The 20,362-nt window shown below is 56.7% G+C and overlaps 2 protein-coding genes across 6 annotated transcripts; one reads left to right on the forward strand and one right to left on the reverse strand.

Moving 5' to 3' along the window:
- Positions 1-12,092: 12,092 nt before the first annotated feature.
- EIF5A (eukaryotic translation initiation factor 5A) lies at positions 12,093-17,279 on the forward strand. Of its 4 annotated transcripts, none has more exons than XM_027567552.1 (6): positions 12,093-12,176; positions 14,700-14,885; positions 15,953-16,057; positions 16,240-16,371; positions 16,459-16,532; positions 16,624-17,279. In XM_027567552.1, exons 1-5 carry the CDS (start codon positions 12,108-12,110, stop codon positions 16,519-16,521), a joined length of 555 nt encoding a protein of 184 aa, XP_027423353.1. In that variant the 5' UTR covers positions 12,093-12,107; the 3' UTR covers positions 16,522-16,532; positions 16,624-17,279. The 4 variants fall into 4 exon arrangements, with proteins under 4 accessions (XP_027423353.1, XP_027423351.1, XP_027423354.1 ...); XM_027567550.1 differs by lacking the exon at positions 12,093-12,176 and adding an exon at positions 12,386-12,409; XM_027567553.2 differs by lacking the exon at positions 12,093-12,176 and adding an exon at positions 12,632-12,816.
- Positions 17,280-17,445: 166 nt separating this feature from the next.
- Positions 17,446-20,241, reverse strand: GPS2 (G protein pathway suppressor 2). Of its 2 annotated transcripts, XM_027567541.1 has the most exons (11): positions 20,121-20,241; positions 19,731-19,893; positions 19,272-19,381; positions 19,079-19,191; positions 18,869-18,948; positions 18,699-18,781; positions 18,341-18,494; positions 18,166-18,255; positions 17,988-18,067; positions 17,805-17,900; positions 17,446-17,623 (listed from the first exon to the last, which is right to left on the reverse strand). In XM_027567541.1, exons 2-11 carry the CDS (start codon positions 19,822-19,824, stop codon positions 17,540-17,542), a joined length of 984 nt encoding a protein of 327 aa, XP_027423342.1. In that variant the 5' UTR covers positions 19,825-19,893; positions 20,121-20,241; the 3' UTR covers positions 17,446-17,539. The 2 variants fall into 2 exon arrangements, with proteins under 2 accessions (XP_027423342.1, XP_027423343.1); XM_027567542.2 differs by lacking the exon at positions 20,121-20,241 and having other exon boundaries at positions 19,731-20,005.
- Positions 20,242-20,362: the final 121 nt, after the last annotated feature.

The following is a 20,362-nucleotide window of genomic DNA, read 5'->3' on the forward strand; positions in this document are numbered from 1 at the left end:
CCAGCCACCAATCCCCAGGGTCCCCTGTCTTGGGAAAGGGCTCCACCGTATCCGGACCCAGAGGTATGAGCCCCACCGTCCCCACCCCGTTCACGCCATCGGCAGCTCTCCCCTGCATCGCCGAGATAGCCTCTAGCCTCTTTGCCTTTCCCCTCCCTCAAGACTGCCCCCTTCCAGTCCATTTTGCAAGAAGTACCTCGCCAGCAAAGTAGCCTTCCAGACATCCTATCCAACCATCCTGCCTGATTGCCACTATCGTAATTATTCGTACCTGCTATTTCCTTGGTCGTATTTTCCTGTTTGTGATGTGTGAGCTTGAGATTTGATCTGTCTCGTTCGCTGCTCTATTCTCAGTGCCGAAAACTGTACCCAACCGCTTGCAGGTGACCGGTAAAGATTTGTAAATGAAGTAATGAAGACAGCCAGAAACATCTTTCTGAAATGCATTTTTTTTTTCTGGCAATACTTAGGCACCTTCAAGGATTTATTTATTTATTTGAGAGAGAGCGTGAGCGGGAGAGGCAGACACAGAGGAAGAGAGAATCTCAAGCAGAGCCTGTACTCAGCGCAGAGCCCGACACAGGGCTTGATCTCAGAACACTGAGCTCAGGATCTGAGCTGAAACCAAGAGTCGGACACTCAACCCACTGAGCCACCCAGGCGCCACCCCCTTCAATATACACACTCCCTATGGCCGGCAGTTCATCCACTGGGCACATGACCCGGAGAGGAGGCAGGCATGGGAATGGGGAGGTGGGAAGTTGGAGGCAACTCGGGCATCCAGCGCTGGGGGGAGGGATGGGGAAAGTGGAAGGTGTCCACCGGGGCGGCTCAGTCGGTGAAGCGTCCGCCTTCGGCTCAGGTCATGATCTCGGGGTCCTGGGATCGAGCCCCGCGTCAGGCTCCCAGCTGAGCAGGGAGTCTGCTTCTCCCTCTGTCCCCCTCCCCGCCCCACTCATGCTCTCTCTCTTAAAAAAAAAAAAGAAGTGGGAGGTCCGATGCTCTGTGGCAACATGGATGGACCCCAACAACATAGCACTTAGAGAAAAAGGATAGGAAGCCAAACGAGATATACCACACTCTCGCTTCAAAAGACACCATCCCACAAACAACAAATCACGTCTCATCAGAATATATCAAGTTGAGAGCATATACAATAGCACAGTGGCCAAGAGAAGGGAAGGGGGAGAAACGGGGTGAGAGGTCAACAAACAGGAGAAACTGATTAAACAAATTTAGGATCCAATGAATGAAACACTCTATTCTACTTGAAATGCTTCAGCGACTTCCCATGAAAGGCTGGCAGGTAAAATTCAAAGACCCAAGACTGAATTAGCTCCAAAGACCCGAGATCCAGCCCTGCCTCTTGCCCTGGCTGCCGAGGCCCTACCCATCCGGGCCCCAAGCACTCCCTCCCGACGGGCCTTCCTGACCCTCATCTGAATTGCCCAGTATAGTGGCCACTGGCTACCTGCAGCTACTGAAGTTCAATTACAATGAAATACAAAGTCCACACGTGGCTGGTGGATGCGGCTTTAACACAGCCATCTCTTTTTTTTTTTAAGATTTTATTTTATTTATTTGTTTGACAGAGAGATAGAGAGAGAGCACAAGTAAGCAAAGAGGCAGGCAGAGAGGGAGAAGCAGGCTCTCTGCTGAGCAGGGAGCCCGACGCGGGGCTCGATCCCAGGACCCCAGGATCATGACCTGAGCCGAAGGCAGCCGCTTAACCGACTGAGCCACCCAGGCGCCCCGACACAGCCATCTCTTGAAACCTCAGCTTGCCAACGCTCCGTCTGCCCTCCAAGATCCGGGATTCCTGCTTTCAGTTAGTTTCCCCGACATTTACTGAGGACCTTCCTCTGGCCTCGGAGGGAGGAAGACAAGGGCACCAGGAGCTGTAATAAGGATTGCAGTGCTTGTTGGCAATTCTGCGAATCTTCTAAAAATATCTCAGGGGCGGGGCGCCTGGGTGGCTCAGTCGGTGAAGCGTCCACCTTCAGCTCAGGTCGTGGTCGCGGGGTCCTGGAATCGAGCCCCGTATCGGGCTCCCTGCTCAGTGAGGAGTCTGCTCCTCCCTCTGCCTGCCTTCCCCCCTGCTTGTGTTCTCTCTCGCTCTCTCTGTCTCTCTCAAATAAATAAAATATTTAAAAAAAAAAAATCTCAGGTAGGGGCATCTGGGTGGCAGAACTGGTTCAGCGTCCAGCTCAGATCCTGATCTCGGGGTCCTGGGATCGAGCCCCGCGTCGGGCTCTGCACTTGGCGCAGGGCTGGCTTGGGACTCTCTTTCTCCCCCTCCCTCTGCCCTTCCCACGCATGCTCTTCCTCTTTCTAAAATAAATACATAACTAATAAACATAAAAGTATTTCAGGTAGTTTGCAGTAAAATGTGTATATTCATTTATTTCTTCCACAAATATTTATTGAGGGTCTACTGTGTGCCAGATGCTATAAAAAGGTACTGCAGACACAGTAGTGAATAAGACACACTAGTTCCCTGCGCTCATACAACTCACATCCCAGCGAAGGGCCCGTGACGAAATGAGTAAACAGATGCACATGATAACTACGGAGAGAAGAGCAAGCCGTAAAGGAAATGCCGAGACTGATGGGGTAGAGGACACAGGGACGGAAGGGGCTGGATCTGGAATCAGGCCGTCAGGAAGACAGAACCAGGAGGCATGTCACGGTTTATGCTCTGACCTGAAGAAGAGGCACTTGAAGCTGCTGGTGCAAAGGCCCTGAGGCAGAAAAGCCTTGAGCCTATGGGAGAAAAGAGGTTTAGTGACCAAGGAGAACGGTGGGGAAAGCAAAGCCACCAGCGCCGTGGAATCTGGATTTTATTCCAGGACCGATAGGAATGCTTTGAGGGTTTTAAAACGGGGACCGAGTCCTGTGGCCTGATCTATTTTTTTTTTTATTTTATTTTTCAAGGATTAGGTTTTTGAGTGATCTCTACACCCAACGTGAGGCTCGAACTCACCGCCCCAAGATCAAGCGTCATACGCCCCGCCGACTGAGCCTGCCGGGCGCCCCGTAAGATAACCTTTACTTATCAAAGCATTTTTGGGTTCACAGCAAAATTGAGTGGAAAATGCAGAGGTTTCTCATACACCCCTCCCCGCCCCACACGCACAACCTCCCCGACTCCCTCTGCTTGTAACACATGCTTGGGCGTCTCTGGGGGAAGCAAACCGGAGGCAGGGGGCTGGATTAGTGTGGGGGCAGCGGGGCATGGAGAAAAGTGGACCGCTTTGAAGTATGTCCTGGAAATCATGTCTGCGGGACTTGGTGGCGGGCTGGATGGGGGCGAGGGGCTGGGGATCAAGAAATGCGGGGTTTGAGCTCCAGCAAACCTGCGTGGATGGCGGTGCTCCTTATTTCCCTGACAAACCCTAGAGGAGGGACCTCGTCGGGCGCTTGACGTGGGCTTGTTTGAAACACGGGCGAGGAGAGCTCGAGCTGCTGGTCGGACGCGCGTCCCCAGCCCGGGAGAAAGCCAGGGCTGTGCACAGATGGGATTTCCAGCCCTGGGTGGGGTGAGCCCTCTGGGAAGTCGAGGCTGGCGCGCTCTGTTCTCCCAGGCGGGAAAGCAGGACCAGAGAGGCTAAGGGACCGGGCCACAGTTAGACAGCGAGTGACCCCGGCGTGGGAAGGGCCCGATGGGGTATGGAGAGTGCAGGGGGCCCGCTGGGGCTCTGGAGGGCAGCGGTGGGGCGGGGCGGCCCCACATCCGGGTGGAAACTTGTCCTGAACTGAGTTGGCCCCGGAATGATTGTCCAGAGCCCTTTCCTGGGTTCCCCCTCAGTGGACTCGGCTGGCCCCAGAGGACTGACGCCGTGGGGGGGCCTGAGGCTTCTCAGGCGCGCTCCCAGGGACAGTGAGGGTGGAGGGGCGGTTTTCTGGGCAGGCGGGTCTTTGGGGCCTTTCAGATCAAACTCTGACATCCCAGCTCCGTCGGGGAGCCGAGGTAGCCCCTAAGACGGCCTGATCACATGTGCGGAGGGCGGGGCTGACTTGGGGGACTTCCTCTTCCCCCGGGGGTGGGAGGAGCAGACACTGCCTCCTCTCCAAGTGGGCAGGACACTTGGGCCCCAAGCGGGGCCCCCCAGTCCTCTTTCTTGCCCGAGTCCCACCTCTGAGGCCAGTTTCCCCTTTGGAGGGATTCGGATTTGGGGACTCCCACTCATCTCTGAGCTGTTCAGACCCCTTTTCCTTCAGAGAATCAGGTCCCCTATAACCACTGCGGGCTAACCTGCAGGGGAGAGGAGGCCGCCCGGGAGGGAGGAGGGCACGCGGGTCTCGGCCTGGTCCCTGGACGTCAGGACAAGGGGGCGCTGAAGCCTGCCCGCAGTATGCTCTTTAACCTCTGGCTTCAAACCCCCATCTCCCTGTTTCACCCCACCCCCCCCTTCTGGATTTCCCTCCGAGCTTCTGGATGTTTCTCCTGCCTGGCACCCTCCCCCCACCCTCCACCCACCCCTTCCATAAGCATTCAGAGCCAGCCACACGCCAAGCTCTGCAGCGGACAGACGCTGGGGGGCCAGGGCCCTGCTGTCACAGCCTGGTGGGGTAGACAGCCACGTGGGCTGTGGGACAAGAGCTGGGGCGGCGGGGGGGGGCGCTATGGGCCAAGCCAGATCCCCGCTCTGGCCAGGTGGCAAGAAGGTGGACAGGGATGGGATTAGGATTGGGGTCGAGCACCAGTGAATGGGCCTGGGACCAGAGACGTTGGAGCGGAGGCCCCCATCTGCCCTTCGGAGCTTTCTCCTCTGAGCACGGACACCATATGCTCCTCACCGCCCATCTTCCGTCTTGAGATATTCTTTTCCTGGGTCTGGACGAGCCCCGAAGGGTTGACACCCAGCTAACCTTTCTTTATCCCCCATACACAGAACTCCCAGACCCTCCCTCATCCTGTTGAGGGTCAGTCCTTCTCCAGGGCCCTCAGCTCCGACGTCCCCCTTGCCCAGAGACCTGCCAGGCTGCCTGGCTGGGTTGGGCCCCGTCTGAGGCTCACTCAGCCTTGGCTGTCCCTGCCGTGGGCTGTGTGACTCTGCTCTGCCGTCGCCTGGCTACCTCTCAATTCCCCGGCCTGGCCACAGGGCCCGGCACCCAGCAAGGCCTCCGCTATCACCTGGGAGGGAATGAATGATCACCAGGAACACTCTCGACTCATTTGCCCCTGGTTCCTTGAGCTTCGTTTCTCAGCGAGCAGGGTCTATGTTGTCCCCAGCCCCAGTCCCTAGGCCCTTGGTCGGGTTTCTACGAAACTTGCTGACTCCTTTCTCTCGCACCAAGTTCTGCAAGGCCTCTGGGAATGCGGGATGAGGAGGTCTTTGGGGTAGGGCTTTTCCTTCCAGGCGCAGAACCAAACCCATCTCATTCTTCTGCCCCCCACCTTCTTTTTCTTAGCTTCCAAAGAGGCAAGGTCAACATCACAAAGATCCCCTAGGCATCTTCTCCGGAGCTCCTCCTACTCTCATACCAACTACCATTCATAAACCCATCACTCACTGGGGCTAGACAGGTACTGAGCACTCAGGCCAACAGTATATATTTGTTGATTATCTGATAATCTCCCACTCCCAACTGTGGGGAAACGGCCCCAACCCCACAGCTCAGGGAGCTGGTACTTAACAGACTCAGCACATATTCATTGAAAGAATGGATGAGTAAGTGAATTCAGTCAAAGTTTCTGTTGGGACCCCAGCAGCTGGGTGCTATGAAAGCAGGTCCCAGAGCCCCTCACCCAGAGGGTTACCCATTTGCCCATTCTCAAGGTTCATTTGGAGTGTTGGACTTTTATGCAAGCCCTTGAGGATAGAAGGAAGAATACAATAGTCCCTGCCCAGATCCCTTGAACACAAATAAATGCTCATTGTGAAATATTTGTACCCCCAGGGAACCTCACCTCCACCCCAACCCTTCCCTGTTTTCTTTCTATATGGGAATTCCTTCTATTCATTGATTTAATTTACCTTCACGGGCCACACAGAATCTGTTCACCGTGATCTCACATGTATCATTTAAAAGGCATAGCAAAGGGCGCCTGGGTGGCTCAGTTGGTTGAGCGACTGCCTTCGGCTCAGGTCATGATCCTGGAGTCCCAGGATTGAGTCCCGCATCGGGCTCCCTGCTCGGCGGGGGGTCTGCTTCTCCCTCTGACCCTCCCCCCTCTCAAGTGCTCTCTCTCTCATTCCCTCTCTCAAATAAAATAAATAAAATCTTTAAAAAAGGGCGCCTGGGTGGCTCAGTTGGTTAAGCGACTGCCTTCGGCTCAGGTCATGATCCTGGAGTCCCGGGATCTAGTCCCGCATCGGGCTCCCTGCTCGGCGGGGAGTCTCCTTCTCCCGCTGACCCTCTTCCCTCTCATACTGTCTATCTCTCATTCTCTCTCTCTCAAATAAATAAATAAATCTTAAAAAAAATCTTAAAAAAAAATAAAAGGCATAGCAAAAAGTTTGTAGGAAAATATGGTAAAACATTAATAGCAGTTGCCTCTGGGTTTTGGGTCTATGGTTCCTCTGTTTCTTATTTTCCACAATGATTTTACAGAAGAGTTCTATTTTCATAACAAAAATTTTTTTGACAGCATCTTTTTCACCATTCTCTTGACACACCTGGAGCCCCTTCCTTTCTGTGAGAACAAGTCTTACTAAAAACAGAAGGTTTGTCCTCAATCCCAGGCCCACCCCCCTTCCCAAGCCCAGCTTGGCTTGAGACTAACATGCACACTCCATCAGACTCTGAGCTGGCTTCCCAAGAACCTTAGGATCCCGGAATCTTTTTTTTTTTTTTTTTTTTAAGATTTTATTTATTTATTTGAGAGAGAGCGAGCAAGCACAAGCAGGGGGAGCAGCAGAGGGAGAAGCGGGCTCCCTGCGCAGCGGGAGTTTGATCCCAGGACCCCGGGATCACGACCTGAGCCAAAGGCAGTCACTTAACCGACTGAGCCAGCCAGGCGCCCCTGTGCACCTCTCTTCCTAACAACACATTTAATACTGTCTTACTGGCAGTTTGCAACTGACTGTGATGGAAGTATTTACAGCCATGGAAAGTGGCAGATGCTGTGTGCCGATGTTGGGGTCCCTCTGCCCAGAGCTGGGGTTAAACATTTAGCAGCGCAGCACTGATGGATAGGGAAGGTGGTGGTTCTGAGGTATACAGAGTAGTGCTGGATCAGGACAGTCGAAGACAGAGAGGGGTTGAAGGGTGGAGGGACTGGAGGTAAGAAGGACCTCAGGAAGCTGTCACGTGGTTCAGACAGCAAGCAACGAGGGTTTGGTCTGGGAGTTCCTGAGGAAATCAGTGTTTTAGTAATTGGACCTTAAAACGTGGGTGGAACCTGGGGGGAAGGTAGAAAAAAGAGTAAAGGACATTCCTGGGGCGCCTGGGTGGCTCAGTTGGTTAAGCGTCTCGTCTGCCTTTAGCTCAGGCCATGATCCCAGGGTCCTGGGATCGAGTCCTGCGTCGGGCTCTCTGCTCGGCGGGAGCCTGCTTCTCCCTCTCGCTCTGCTGCTCCCTCTGCTTGTGCGCTCTCTCTCTCTCTCTCTGTCAAATAAATAGATAAAATCTTTAAAAAAATAAAAATAAAATAAAAAGAGGAAAGGGCATTCCAGAAACGGGGAGCCCTGAGGGCAAAGGTGTAAAGGAAAACGTGCTGAGTGAAGACAGAAAGAGAGTCCCATCAGTGGTTCGGGGTGGAGGCCAGACGTTGCAAACGAGAGGTGGAGTGGGGGAAACGGAGGCCCAGACCAGATCATGGAGTCTGGAATCCGTGCAGAGGAGCGGGGTCTTTTCTCTTGCAGCTAATGGAGAGGCAATGCCAGTCACTGATGCCGCTGGGCTCAGGGGAGCTCACACCAGCCATGGGGGGCAGAGGATCAGAATGAATCGGCGGCACACAAGAGTTTTTAGAGCAGGAAACTACTCTGCGTGGTACTATAGTGGTGGATGCATGTCATCACACATCCGTCCAAACCCAAAGAATGTACGACACTGAGAGTGAGCCCTATCATAAACCACGGACTCTGGGTGATCACGGCGTGTCGGGGTAGACTTATCAACCATGACAAATTTCAAAATAGGAAGTTTAGAAAGTCTCCGAGAGTAGATATAAACTTATTTGGCGAACTTCTTTCTCAACAGAACATGGGTGCCTTCCAGATGATTACCCTCTGAGAAAGAAATGAGAAAATAATGAGATGGGCTGCCAGGACAGCTTCCAAAACCAAGGAAAATCTACAGAAGGGTCGCTGGAGAGTTCTTCCCGAATGTCTGAATTTTAAACTTGCTAAGTAGCTGTAACCCCAGAAGGTGGGAAAGAATGTGAATTGCCATTAAGATAGGATCTGATCAATTGTATTCAAATCAGTTCTCAAGAAAGAAACTTCTATGGGACGTAAAGGGGGACCTCTGTATGTAAACCATAAAAAGAAAAAAAAAAAAAGCCAGAGAGGTTCTCCAATAATTTTTAGGGGAGTTCTGACCCAGGATTATCACTGTTCCAGGATTATTATTAGCCTTCTCCTTTTTTTCTTCTTCTTCTTCCTTTTAAAGATTTTATTTATTTATTTGAGAGAGAGAGAATGAGCGAGTTGGGGGAACAGAGGGAGAGGATCTCAAGCGGACTCCCCACCGTACATGGAACCGGACCCTGAGATCCTAAGCCTGAGCCTGAGCCAAAATCAAGACTCAGATGCTTAACCAATGGAGCCACCCAATTGCCCCTACAGGATTCTCTCTCTCTCTCTCTCTCTCTTTTTTAGATTTTATTTATTTATTCATGAGAGACAGAGAGAGAGAGAGAGGGAGGCAGAGCGGGGATCCTGACACGGGGCTCGATCCCAGGACCCTGAGATCATGACCTGAGCCAAAGGCAGATGCTTCACCGGCTGAGCCCCCCAGGCGCCCCTACAGGATTCTTTTTGAAGGGGAGACAGACTGGCCTCTTCTACACCGAAGACAAATCCTCTTAGAGCTGTAATGTGTTAGTTATGAAGTACATGCAGTCAATCCCCTTGCCTGATTTCAAGATTCCTGGACTAGATTTTTCTTATAGAAAAGAAAGGAGAGATGGACCGGATGAAATAAATGTTCTGTTGCCCTTTGCCATTTCAGTCCGTTTATAGAGAAGTTGATATTGCCACTTTTTGGTCCATCTATTGTGAGTCTGGTTAGCTTGAGCCAGGTGCACCTTTATGCAACAATGAATGGATCTTTACAGTGTACCAAATATTTGCCAGGCACAATTTTAGGAGCTGTGAACCCAGCAATGAACAAAATAGACAGGTTCCCAACTTGATACGGGTTCTCTTCTAAAGGGGAAATCCAGACATTAGCAAAGCCATTACACAAATAAATGGATATCAACAGTATGTGGCAGATGCTGTAATAGTTGCTACGAGAACACAGAACACGAGAAGGTGACTTAGTCTGGTAGGTCAGGAAAGATTTCCCTTAAGAAGTAACTTGACTGGCAACATAAAACGTTAGGGCTTACGGAGCTGAGGACTCTACCCTGGATCGTGGTGACTCCATACATGCAAGGCTAGGGAGGTTCTCCCAGATACTAAATCTCCTCTCTCTATAGTCCTATACAGTATTTTGCCTTTTTCTTTCCCTGAGTGTGTATAACTCAGTCTTCTATCAAGATGATTTGTGCCTTTTTCAGTTTGAATGGAAGTTCTTCGGGGTTGTCATCACTTGGCGCCCTTGCAGTATTGTGGGACTTGTGCCTATTTAGGTCAGCTAGGACACTTCGCCAATGTCTCAGGGGGATGAACCAGTGAAGACAGTCACATTATGCACCGGAGATATTGCTATACAAACATGACTACTTCTTTTTAAGTAACAGCTTTTTTTTTTTTAAAGATTTTATTTATTTATTTGAGAGAGAGAGAGAGAATGAGAGATAGAGAGCATGAGAGGGAAGAGGGTCAGAGGGAGAAGCAGACTCTCCGCCGAGCAGGGAGCCCGATGCGGGACTCGATCCCGGGACTCCAGGATCATGACCTGAGCCGAAGGCAGTCGCTCAACCAACTGAGCCATCCAGGCGCCCCCAAGTAACAGCTTTTTTGAGATACAATTCACATACCATACAATTCAGTTATTTAAAGCGTATAATTCAGTGTTTTTTAATATCTGAAGAATGCGACCATCGGTCCAATCAATGTTGGAACATTTTCTTCACCCTAAAAGTCATCCTCTGCCCCTTTCCCCGTACCCATGAGCAGCCACTCTCCGTCTCCCCATTTCCCTCTAACCTCTCAACACTAGGCAACTGCTAATCTATGTTCTGTCTCCGTGGATTTGCCTATTCTGGACATGTCATGTAAATGGAATTATATACTATGTGGTCTTTTGTGACTGACTTTCACGGAGCCTAATGTTTCAAGGTTTATCGTTTTTGTTGCTGAATAATATTTCATTGTATGGATATACCGTATTTGTTTTATCCTTTTTTTTTAAGATTTTGTTTACTTGACAGAGAGAGAGGGAACACAAGCAGGGGGAGTGGGAGAGGGAGATCGGTTGGTGGGCATTCGGGTAGTTTCCGTTCTTGGCCTATTATGAATAATGCTGCTTTGAACATTCCTGTATGAGTTTTTTAGATTGAGGTGAAAAATCACATGATGTAAACCTTTTTACATCAACAATTCAGTGCCATTTAGTGCATTCACAACGTTCTGCAACCACCATCTTTATTTAATTCCCAAACATTTCGGGGCGCCTGGGTGGCTCAGTTGTTAAGCATCTGCCTTCGGCTCAGGTCATGATCCCGGGGTCCTGGGATCGAGCCCCGCATCGGGCTCCCTGCTCGGCGGGGAGCCAGCTTCGTCCTCTCCCGCTCCCCCTGCTTGTGTTCCCTCTCTCGCTGTGTCTCTCTGTCAAATAAATAAATAAAATCTTAAGAAAAAATTCCCAAACATTTCATCACTCTAAAATAAAACCCCATACCCATTCCCCCATCCAGCCCAGCACCTGGCAGCCACCAATCTACTTTCTGCTTCAAGGGATTTACCTATTCTGGATACTTCGTATCATTCAAATCATAGGGTATTTCGTATCATTCAGATCCTAGGACATGTGACCTTTAGTGTCTGGCTTCTTTCCCTTAGCATGGTATTTTTGAAGTTCATCCAGTTGAAGCACGTATTGGTACTTCATTCCTCTTTTGTGACTGAATAATATTCCATGACATATATCGACCACACTTGATCCATTCATCTGCTGGTGGATATTTGGGTTGTTTCCACCCCTTGGCTACTGTGGATGGCGCCGCTGTACATACTCTTCCACGAAGACTGGAGCACCTGTCCTTAATGATTTGGGGCATACAGCTAGGAGTGGAATTGTTGGGCCGTAGGGACAATACGTCTGTGAGAAGAGCCGGTTTGGGCTTGAAACAACGCGCCCAGGCAGCTGGGCTTGTTTTCGGGTTTGCTTTTGTTTTTTTAAGGGAAAGGTGGAGATCTCAGACAGTAGAGTGGAGGGAACTGGGAGCGAGGCCGACCATGCTCCGTGAACTTTTCTCAGCTGAAGCTAGCGTTTGCAGCGCCCATCGACCGCGTCATGGCATCCCTCGGATCCCGGGGAGGGCTTCCACGCCCAGGTGTTTGGCCAAGCTCCGGCTGGAAACCTGGAAACTGGAGGGAGGAGACTACAAAGTGTCGGGGAAGGCGGCCGCCGCCCTCCCTACGAGGAGGGCCGGGGAAGTACAGACCGAGAGACATGTTTCCCGCTTCACGGTCCTCTGCCATGGCTTAGGGAACGTCAGTGGAATTTAACGCGCCACTCGTCTTTGCACAGAGTTCTTTCTAAGGGCGCTCGCAGACACCTGTTTCAGCCACGGCAGGGAGCAGCTGGGGGCAGAGGAAGGGAGAAAGGCCACGGAAGCCTCCCTGGAGCTCTCCAGCCGCCCCAGGGAGCCAGGCGCCCCAGGGCTTCCACAAGATGGTGGCCGCCACGCGGCCGCTCTAGCTCGCGGCTGGAACTCTATGGCCGAGCCGCGGCCGGCCGCGCCAAGCGGTGAAGCTGAGATGGGCGGTAACCCGACCACACTAGCGCGCTAGGAAGTGTGAGCGGAAAGAGCCCTCCCGCGCATGTGTGGAAAGGGGGGGATGGGCTTTGAGACGAGGGGCCCACCCCGCCGTGCAAGTTTTCTGAAACGTGTGAGTCGTTTAAGTCCAGTTAAAGCCGAGGTGGGGCGTTCCCCAGACGCATGCGTCCTAGCCGAGACCAGCGAGACAGTAGCGTGGTCTTTTCAACGCCCGGCGTACAGCCGACGTCTGAGGTGGAAGGGGCGGTCAGGATTCCCATCACGCATGCGCATCGAGGCCGAGGCGTTTCCTTCAGAGGGTGTGGAGTGCAGGGCTCTTCTTTGCGCAGGCGCAACTCCCGTCCGGTAGGGCTAGTGGTCTATCACGGGAAGGGAAGAGGAGGTTGAAGGGCTTAAAAAACCGGGTGCGCCTGCGCACTGCCTACGGGTGGGAAGAGCTCGGGATTTGTAAGGGGCGGGGTCACGCATACGCGTCATTGGATGGGTAGGTGGGAGGGAGGGTGGAGCTCGGGGAGGGTCTGTGCGCTTGCGCAGTGCGGGGGTGGAGGGCGGAGGGGATAAGATAGCACGCTTGCGCGGCTGTCACAGGGCTGCTTGGTTGGTCAGTGGGGAGTCGGCGCCTGCGTACTAAGACCCGTGTGCAGCAGCGGCGGCGGCGGTAGAGGCGGCGGCGGCGGCGGCGGCAGCGGGCTCGGGGGCAGCGGTTGGGCTCGCAGCGAGCGGACGGGATCGAGTCAGTGCGTTCGCGCGAGGTGAGAGCGGGCAGGGCGCGCGTGCGCGGAACCCTGGCGTGGGCCTGGGAGTAGAGATGGAACTGCGCGAGGGTCGGGGAGGGGGCAGAGGGGAGCGGCGGCCGCCGCCGCCACACAGGGTTCGGTCCGCGAGCCGCGCGAGGTACGGAGAGGCGCGGGCGCGCGCCCCGGTTGGCGCGCGGGGTGACGGTTGGGGCCGGCCGGGTGACGTTGGAGCGACGCAGGGCGGGGGACGGCGAGCCGCGAGGCCGCCACGCGGGAGAGGCCGCCGGGCGGTCACGCCGGGGCGAGGGCCGGGGGCCAGATCGGCCCGCCGGGGCAAGGGGACCTGGGCCGTTGAGAACCGGGCGCCGCGCGGCCACGTGAGGTGGGGGAGGGGGCTATTCGGTGAGAGGGCATGTGGGGGGGGTTGGCGGCCGGCCGGGGGGGGAGGGGAGGCGGCGTGGCTCCGGCTTGGCGCGGCCTTTGAGGAGGGGGTGCCGGCGGCACCGGAAGTGTCCCCCACCGGAGGCTGCCCTCGGGGTCGGAGGCCTCATGGCCGAACGTGGACGGGGGCCGCATGGTAGCGCGGGGACCCCTCCCCCCCCAGATCCCGGCCACCGGAAGCCCCAGGAGGCCACATGGTGGGCGGGAGCCGGCCACCCCCCCAGCGCGGGGAGAGGTGGTCCTCGCGGGCGCCCAGGGGACCTTGGAATTTTGGGGAGGGGGGAGAAGCCCGAGCCGCGGATCCTGATCACCCCGGAGAGCCCGCTGCGGGCATATGTTAGCGCTTCCCCGCCCCATGGGCTCCTGGAGCTCTTCCCCCAACTCCGATGTGAAGTGAGGCGGCCCGCCAGGTGTAAGTAGCGCTCTCCCTTGCTGGGTGGCCGGAGGAACGGGGAGAGCCCGGGCGATTGGACGGCAGCCCAACTCTTGGGGGTCGTGCCGACAGCGCCTTCACGTCCCGGGCGGAGAGTTCCCCGCCGAGATCGGTGCTCTTCACCTTGTCACTTCCTGCGCCGCGGTGTCGGGTTTGGGAGCGCTGACGCCGCCAGCCCAACAGAACTTACACTACTCACTCCCACCAGCCTTTTGCTTTCATTTTATTGTCATTCACCACTCCCCGATCCTCCACTTTCCGCTGAGCCTACAGGCCCGGCCTGAAAAGCCGACAGGACTGGTGCATCCTGGGAAAAGGGGGAGGGCCCTCGCGGAGAGGCCGGGTTCCTGGGTTCCCTTTGGGAAACGAGATGGAGGTGTTTGGCAGGGGGGAAAGTTAGAAACAAGTTTACTTTTTCTCCCTCGGCTGTGTCTGCAAATGCATGTTGGAGAGGCGGGAATCCCCCAAAGAGGCCTTGTGGTTTCCTGTACCAATGACTGGCTTGTGTGTGGATAGGGTGGGGGGTGTAACAGACGGGTGGGGCCCTGTCCTCCGGTCTCCACCCTCCCCTCGGCCGCCCCCCCCACGATAGCCCCGCCCTTTTGCTGGCTCATGGCTGCTCACCTAATTATAGCCCTGGTTGTGAGTGGGGAAGAGGGGTGGTTGGTTTCAGTGGCAAGCAACACCTGAATCTTCCCCCTCCCAGGAATCAGGCCTTTGTCCATTTCCCAGGTTGGACATCCTAACTGCCTGGAGCCTTCCTTTCCCAAGCCCACCACTTTAGCTTTCGTTTGGGCTGGGGGGTCCAGCCTCTGTCCCCCTCCGCTCCCAGACACGCACCAGTTCTTAAGTATTTGTGGTCCCAGTCAGTATTTAACCTGGGCACGTCGATTCTCTTTTAGGTGGATGATGGAAGAAAAGGGCTGTGGGAAGAAGGAAGCCGTGTTTCCAGGGAGGAGTGAGGTGGATTGAGACCTCTGTTGACCTCCGTCCTGACTGGCTCGGGTTTTCTTTTTGACTCTAGTTGGAATCGAAGCCTCTTAAAATGGCAGATGACTTGGACTTCGAGACAGGAGATGCAGGGGCCTCAGCCACCTTCCCAATGCAGTGCTCAGCATTACGTAAGAACGGCTTTGTGGTGCTCAAAGGCCGGCCATGTAAGATCGTGGAGATGTCTACCTCCAAGACCGGCAAGCACGGCCATGCCAAGGTTAGACCTTGACCTCTCTGCACTTCCCAATCCCACGGGGCTCCCGGCACAAGCTGTCCTCAGTCCCAGCCCTCTCCATTCCTTTAGCCCTGGCTTACCGTCCGTTTCCTCGCGTTCAGCACTCAGCCCTGGACACCTTTCACCTGTACCTTTGTGAGGCCTTCGGCTCTTCCTTGGTGACCCTTCTTTTCCCCAGCCTCGTGTGGGTCTCTGAACTTCTCTAGGTGCTCTTTTCAGCTGCTCCTTCCTTCGTGGCTTTCACTTTTCGTCTCTTTTCCCTTGAGTCTTCGTTCCTGGGGCTTCTCCAGGCCTAATGCCGGAGGCAGCCTTTCTTGGAGGGTGCCAGCAGACCTCTGAGCCTCCAGGCCACCTTGCTGGCCCACACTCCGCACCAGCTTTCCCTTTGGTCTCTGAAGCGGTGTCAGCCGAGTCTCTTCCTGCCCCTCCCCTTGAGTTCCCTGAGCCGCCCCCTGGTTTTCTTGGGTCCTGACATTCTCGCTAGTGCTTTCCGTGTCAGTAAGGTTTTTCTCCCTTCGGAAACCTGACCTGCTGTATCCTTGTTGGGTTTCTTAGGGTTTTGGTCCCTAGTTGGTTTGTCTTCCGTGGGCTTGGCGTCCATCCTGGCTTCCCGCCTGGTTTTCTGATTTCCTGTGGGATCGTTCTCCCCGAAGTCCTCCTTCGCGCCCACTTCCTTTCTCATTCATTCTTGTTTTCCCAAGTTCTGCGCCTTTTACGCGGATGTCCAGACGCTCTTTCGAAGGTTTTACCTAGACTCCCCCCCCGCCCCCGCCCCCGGTTCCTGGGTCAGTGTTCCCGTAGCTCAGGGCACCTGGCCGCCCCAAGCCTGCCCCGTGGTTTCCCTGGTCAGTCATCCCCAACCTCAATGGGAGTCTGCCTGCAGTTCTGGGCAGAGGCTTTATCTAGAGTTTGAGTCCATGGGCTTGATTCCACCTCCGCTGATTTTGCTCTAACAACCTAGTCTGACTTCCCCCGACGGGGTAGCACGTGCCTTTCTTTCCCCCTTACGGTTTGGTTGGGTTTCTCTCTCCCGTGATGCGTACATACAGGTTCACCTGGTTGGTATTGACATCTTCACTGGCAAGAAATACGAAGATATCTGCCCGTCAACTCATAATATGGATGTTCCCAACATCAAAAGGAATGATTTCCAGGTACGTAAGTGGGTTGGTGGTTTGTTGGGGGGGGGGGGGGGAGTACAGATTGACCAGAGGGGCTTGTGCCGGGAGAGGGGGAAGCAGGCCAACGGGGAGTGTGCCGCCCCCATTTGTCCTCAGACCCGTTACCCTCCACCTTCGCGGGCCAACCTTGCACTTCCTTCCCTCTTTGCCCCCAGCTGATTGGCATCCAGGACGGGTATCTATCACTGCTCCAGGATAGCGGGGAGGTGCGAGAGGACCTTCGTCTGCCCGAGGGAGACCTCGGCAAGGAGATTGAGCAGAAGTATGACTGTGGAGAAGAGATCCTGGTACGCCGCCCCCCACCTTGGGCCCAGCTGCAGTCTCTGTGCCTTGTTCTCAGAGCTCCCTTCTGACTCTCCCCTTTGCGCCCGCAGATCACGGTGCTGTCTGCCATGACAGAGGAGGCAGCTGTTGCAATCAAGGCCATGGCAAAATAACTGGCTCCCAGGTGAGTGTGACCCTCTGGCCCCTAACCGTTCTGGGCTCCCTTCCCGGGGACGGGGCTGTCCTGCCTCACCGGGTCTCTCTCCCCTCCGCAGGGTGGCCGTGGTGGCAGCAGTGATCCTCGAGCCTGCAGAGGCCCCCTCCCCCAGCCTGGCCCAGCTCTGGCTGGGCCCTAGGCTGGACTCCTCCTCCTCCACAATTGACGTTTTATTTTGGTTTCCCCCACACGCCCTCAATCTGTCGGGGAGCCCCTGCCCTTCCTCCTGCTCCCTTGGCCAGGAGCGAGTGACCCCCGGCCTTGGCGAAGCTGCCCTCCTGTTCTCTCCCCCCGCACTACAGCCCTGGTAGGGGAGAGGGGGGTGGGTGCTGCTTGTGGTTTAGTGGGTTTGTTTTGGTTTTGGTTTTTTTTTTTTTTTTTTTAATCCAATCTGGAATCAGAAAGCTGTGGATTCTGGCAAATGGTCCTTGTGCCCTCCCCCCACTCATCGTCCCTGCACTGGTCCCTTGTTTCCCCATGGCCCTTTACCCCAAGCACCACCCCACAGACTGGGGACCAGCCCCCTCCCCTGCCTGTGTCTCTCCCCAAATACCTTTAGCTGGGGAGGGAAGAGGAGGAGAGGGGAGGGGACCTGCCCCCTCCTCAGGCATCTGGGAGGGCCCTGCCCCCATGGGCTTCACCCTTTCCTGTGGGCTCTCTCCCCGACACATTTGTTAAAATCAAACCTGAATAAAACTACAAGTTTAATATGAAGGCCCCAACTCAGTTGCTTCTTTGAATTAAATGGGTGTTGGAAACCACGACATTGAACTCTTGCAGAGTTCGTTACCCACCCACCGTCCTCCTGTGACCTGCCTGCCACCCCTCACCCTCCATGCGGCCCTGGCCTGGGCCCAGAGAGAGGCACACAGCAGCCAGGGGCGGTGGCAGGCAGATTTTATTGGACTGGGACACACCAGGGGCCCTCACCCGTGGCGGGGGTTGGGGGTGAGCTTGAAGATAAAATCTGACGATCACTTGTGGTAGAATCGCGGATTCTGGCTGTGCTGGATGAAGGGGAGCCGAGGGCCAGGCTGGCTGGTCGCTGCAAAGCCCGACTGGTGGTGGTGGAGCGGGGGGGGGGCTCTGTCGGTGTGGCCCTCCCCCTCAGCACACCCCCGCACTCCCAGCCGCTCCCCCAGAGAGGGAAAAGGAGGAGTGGGGGCTGCCTCTCCTCCTACCCAGTGCTGCTTTCCCTGGAAGCACAGGGCTTCCGGCGGGTGGGATTGCCATCCTTACCTTTCCTGCTGGCTGCATCTGCACAGGGAGCTGGGGAGAGGCGAGGAGTCCAGGGGCTGGATGCAGAGCTTGGGGATGCATGGGGCGCAGGGAGGACTGCGGAGAAGAGAGTCAGGACCTGAGGCAGCCCGGGGCGCCCCTTGGCCGAGCGCTGCCCTTGACCTCCCAGGACTCCATACTCACAGAGTCCGAGAAGCCGGTCTGCTGATTGGCGTGTTCCATCTGCTTCTGTAAGGACAGGGCCCCGCCGGGCTGGAGGAAGCCTAGGAAGGGAAGGAGGGGTGTGCGGGATGAGCAGACCCCGGAAAGCGGAGGCAAGGAGGACGCAGGGGGCCAGGGCCGCGGCGCCGGGCAGCCTCACCTGTCTGGGTGGGCTGGAAGTGGCCGTGCACCGCGTAGGGCTGCGGCTGCGGCTGCGACAGGTACTGCACCGCCGGGAACGCCGAAGGTGCTGAGGACGGCAGGGGCGCAGGCGGTCGGGCCTCCTTCCGGCCGCTTGGCGACCGGCCGCCTCCCTCTCTCTTCCCGCCACTCACCTCTGAGCTGCTGACTGGGGCTGTAGGCCGGCTGCGTGGGTCCGTAGTGGGGTGGGGGCTGGGCGGTCCCATAGGCACCGCCAGGGCTGCCTTGGAATTGACCGTGCTCCGGGGTCCCCGCGAAAGCAGCTGCCGAGCCCACGTAGTGCCGCGTCTGCGGAGGGAGCAGGGGCGCTCACTGGTGCTGTCCACTGCAAAGCAGAACCCCACGCGCCTCGCCTACGCCCCACTTCCCACGACACGGGAAAGCGTCACACGTTGCTCACGACTTGGACCCTCGGTTCACGAAGGCGCCTGGGTCTGCGTGGAAGTAGCCGAGAAAACCAGTGCGCTCCACAGACTCAGTCCTGCTGCTTACCGTGAGCACTTGGGGTCCGAACATCTGCTTGGCCCTGTCGGCTGCCATGAGGGTTCCTGGGCGACTGTGTCCTCCAGGGCTCCCTAGACAGGGAGAGGGGCTTCGTGAGGCTGAAGTGGGTGGCTGCAAGTCCCAGGAGGGCACGTTGCACCCCGCGGGGCCTTCCTCACCCTGCATGCTGAGGAGGTGAGTTCCTGTGTGAACTGTCAGGCTCTGCGGGTACGCGGCTGATGTCAGAGTGGTCAGGTCACTGCGGGGGGAGGCGGGCAGCTCAAACTCGAGGGCGAGGACAAGTGCCCCCTCTTCTGCCGTTAGACACCGATCTGGTGTTCCCAGATCCCAGTTACACTCTGCCCCAAGTTTTAGCTCTCCAATCCCACCTCTGCTCCTTTCGCCTCCGTTTCTCTTCCTCGTGTAAAACTTTCTTGAGTTGCAGGAAGAGCTGGTGCTTCTCTTCCTGTAGGGCCAACAGCTTCTCCTGCAACTTCAGGATCTGCGGAGGGCGGGGACTGGAGCTGAAGGCAGGAGAGCCAAGGGAGGAAAAGAGCTGGGACAGATCAAGGCGCCGCTTACTTGTTCCTTGGTCTCCTCCAGTGACATTCTCTCTTCCATCTCCTTTTTCTTCCTCCTCTCTTGCTCCTCCTTCATCTTCTGTTCCATCATCTTGTCCACCTCCTCCTCCTCTGGAGAAAGAGTCAGGCAGAACGGGAAGACGGCAGGGTGGTTAGAATACCAGAGTGGCAGGGATCGAGGACCTTCGAAACCCGGTTATCACAATGCTCCCTCTGCCCCGTCGGCAAGGGCTCTTTCCTTCCGGAGGGGACAGGGAGGGAGACTCGATTGGGTGCTCTCCAAGGTCCTTCCCGACCCAGGGGTTCTGGGGCTCAGACCCGGCCTCCGGTTCCCACCACCGGCGGGGCCGCCCCATCCCTCCCCCGAGCGGCCGCGGCGCGCTGCTCCGCGCGTGGTGGGGGCCGGGCCCCCGGCGGAGCGCCGCCGCCCGGGGTATCCTCCCGCTCGGGCCCAGCTCACCCTGCCGCTTGCGCTCCCGCTCCATCATGATGTGCCGGTGCAACGCCCGGGCCATGGCGTTGGAAAGCTTGGGGCGCTCCAGGAGCGCGGGCATGGTGCTGCCGGGGGCGCTCGGGCCGTGGGCGCCCGGCTCTGCCACGGACTGCCAGACCTCGGACCGGGCCTACCGGGAGGCGGGCGCTCAGGGGGGTCGCGCCGGGCGGGCCGAGGCGGGAGCCCGCCCGCCGCCGCCGCCGCCGCCACCCCGGTCACGTGCCCGGCGCCCGTTCCCCCCCCTCCCCTCCCCTCCCCTCCCCTCCCCACCCCCCCAGCCGGACCCCGGTGCTCCGCGTGCGCGGCCGGGCAGGGGTCTCCGGCCTCGGCGCTGCCCGCCCCCCGCCCCCTCCCTACCGGCCTTCGCTGCGCTTTCTCCGCGGCTCCTCAGCGCCTCGGCCGCGCGTCACTTCCGGCCGCCGGGCCGACTCCTTCCGGAGCCGGGGCGGCCGGCGGCCTCGTGGGTCGGGCGCAGGGAAGGGCGGAAGCGGCCGCGACGGGTGCCGGGGGCGGCCAAACCCCGTCGGCTCGCCCGGCGCCCCCAAGCTGGGCGGGCCCAGGGCTCGTCTGGGGCGGCGCGAGAGAGAGGCCGAGGCGTG

This window comes from Zalophus californianus, chromosome 16, assembly GCF_009762305.2.
Source record: "Zalophus californianus isolate mZalCal1 chromosome 16, mZalCal1.pri.v2, whole genome shotgun sequence".
Taxonomy (NCBI): domain Eukaryota; kingdom Metazoa; phylum Chordata; class Mammalia; order Carnivora; family Otariidae; genus Zalophus; species Zalophus californianus.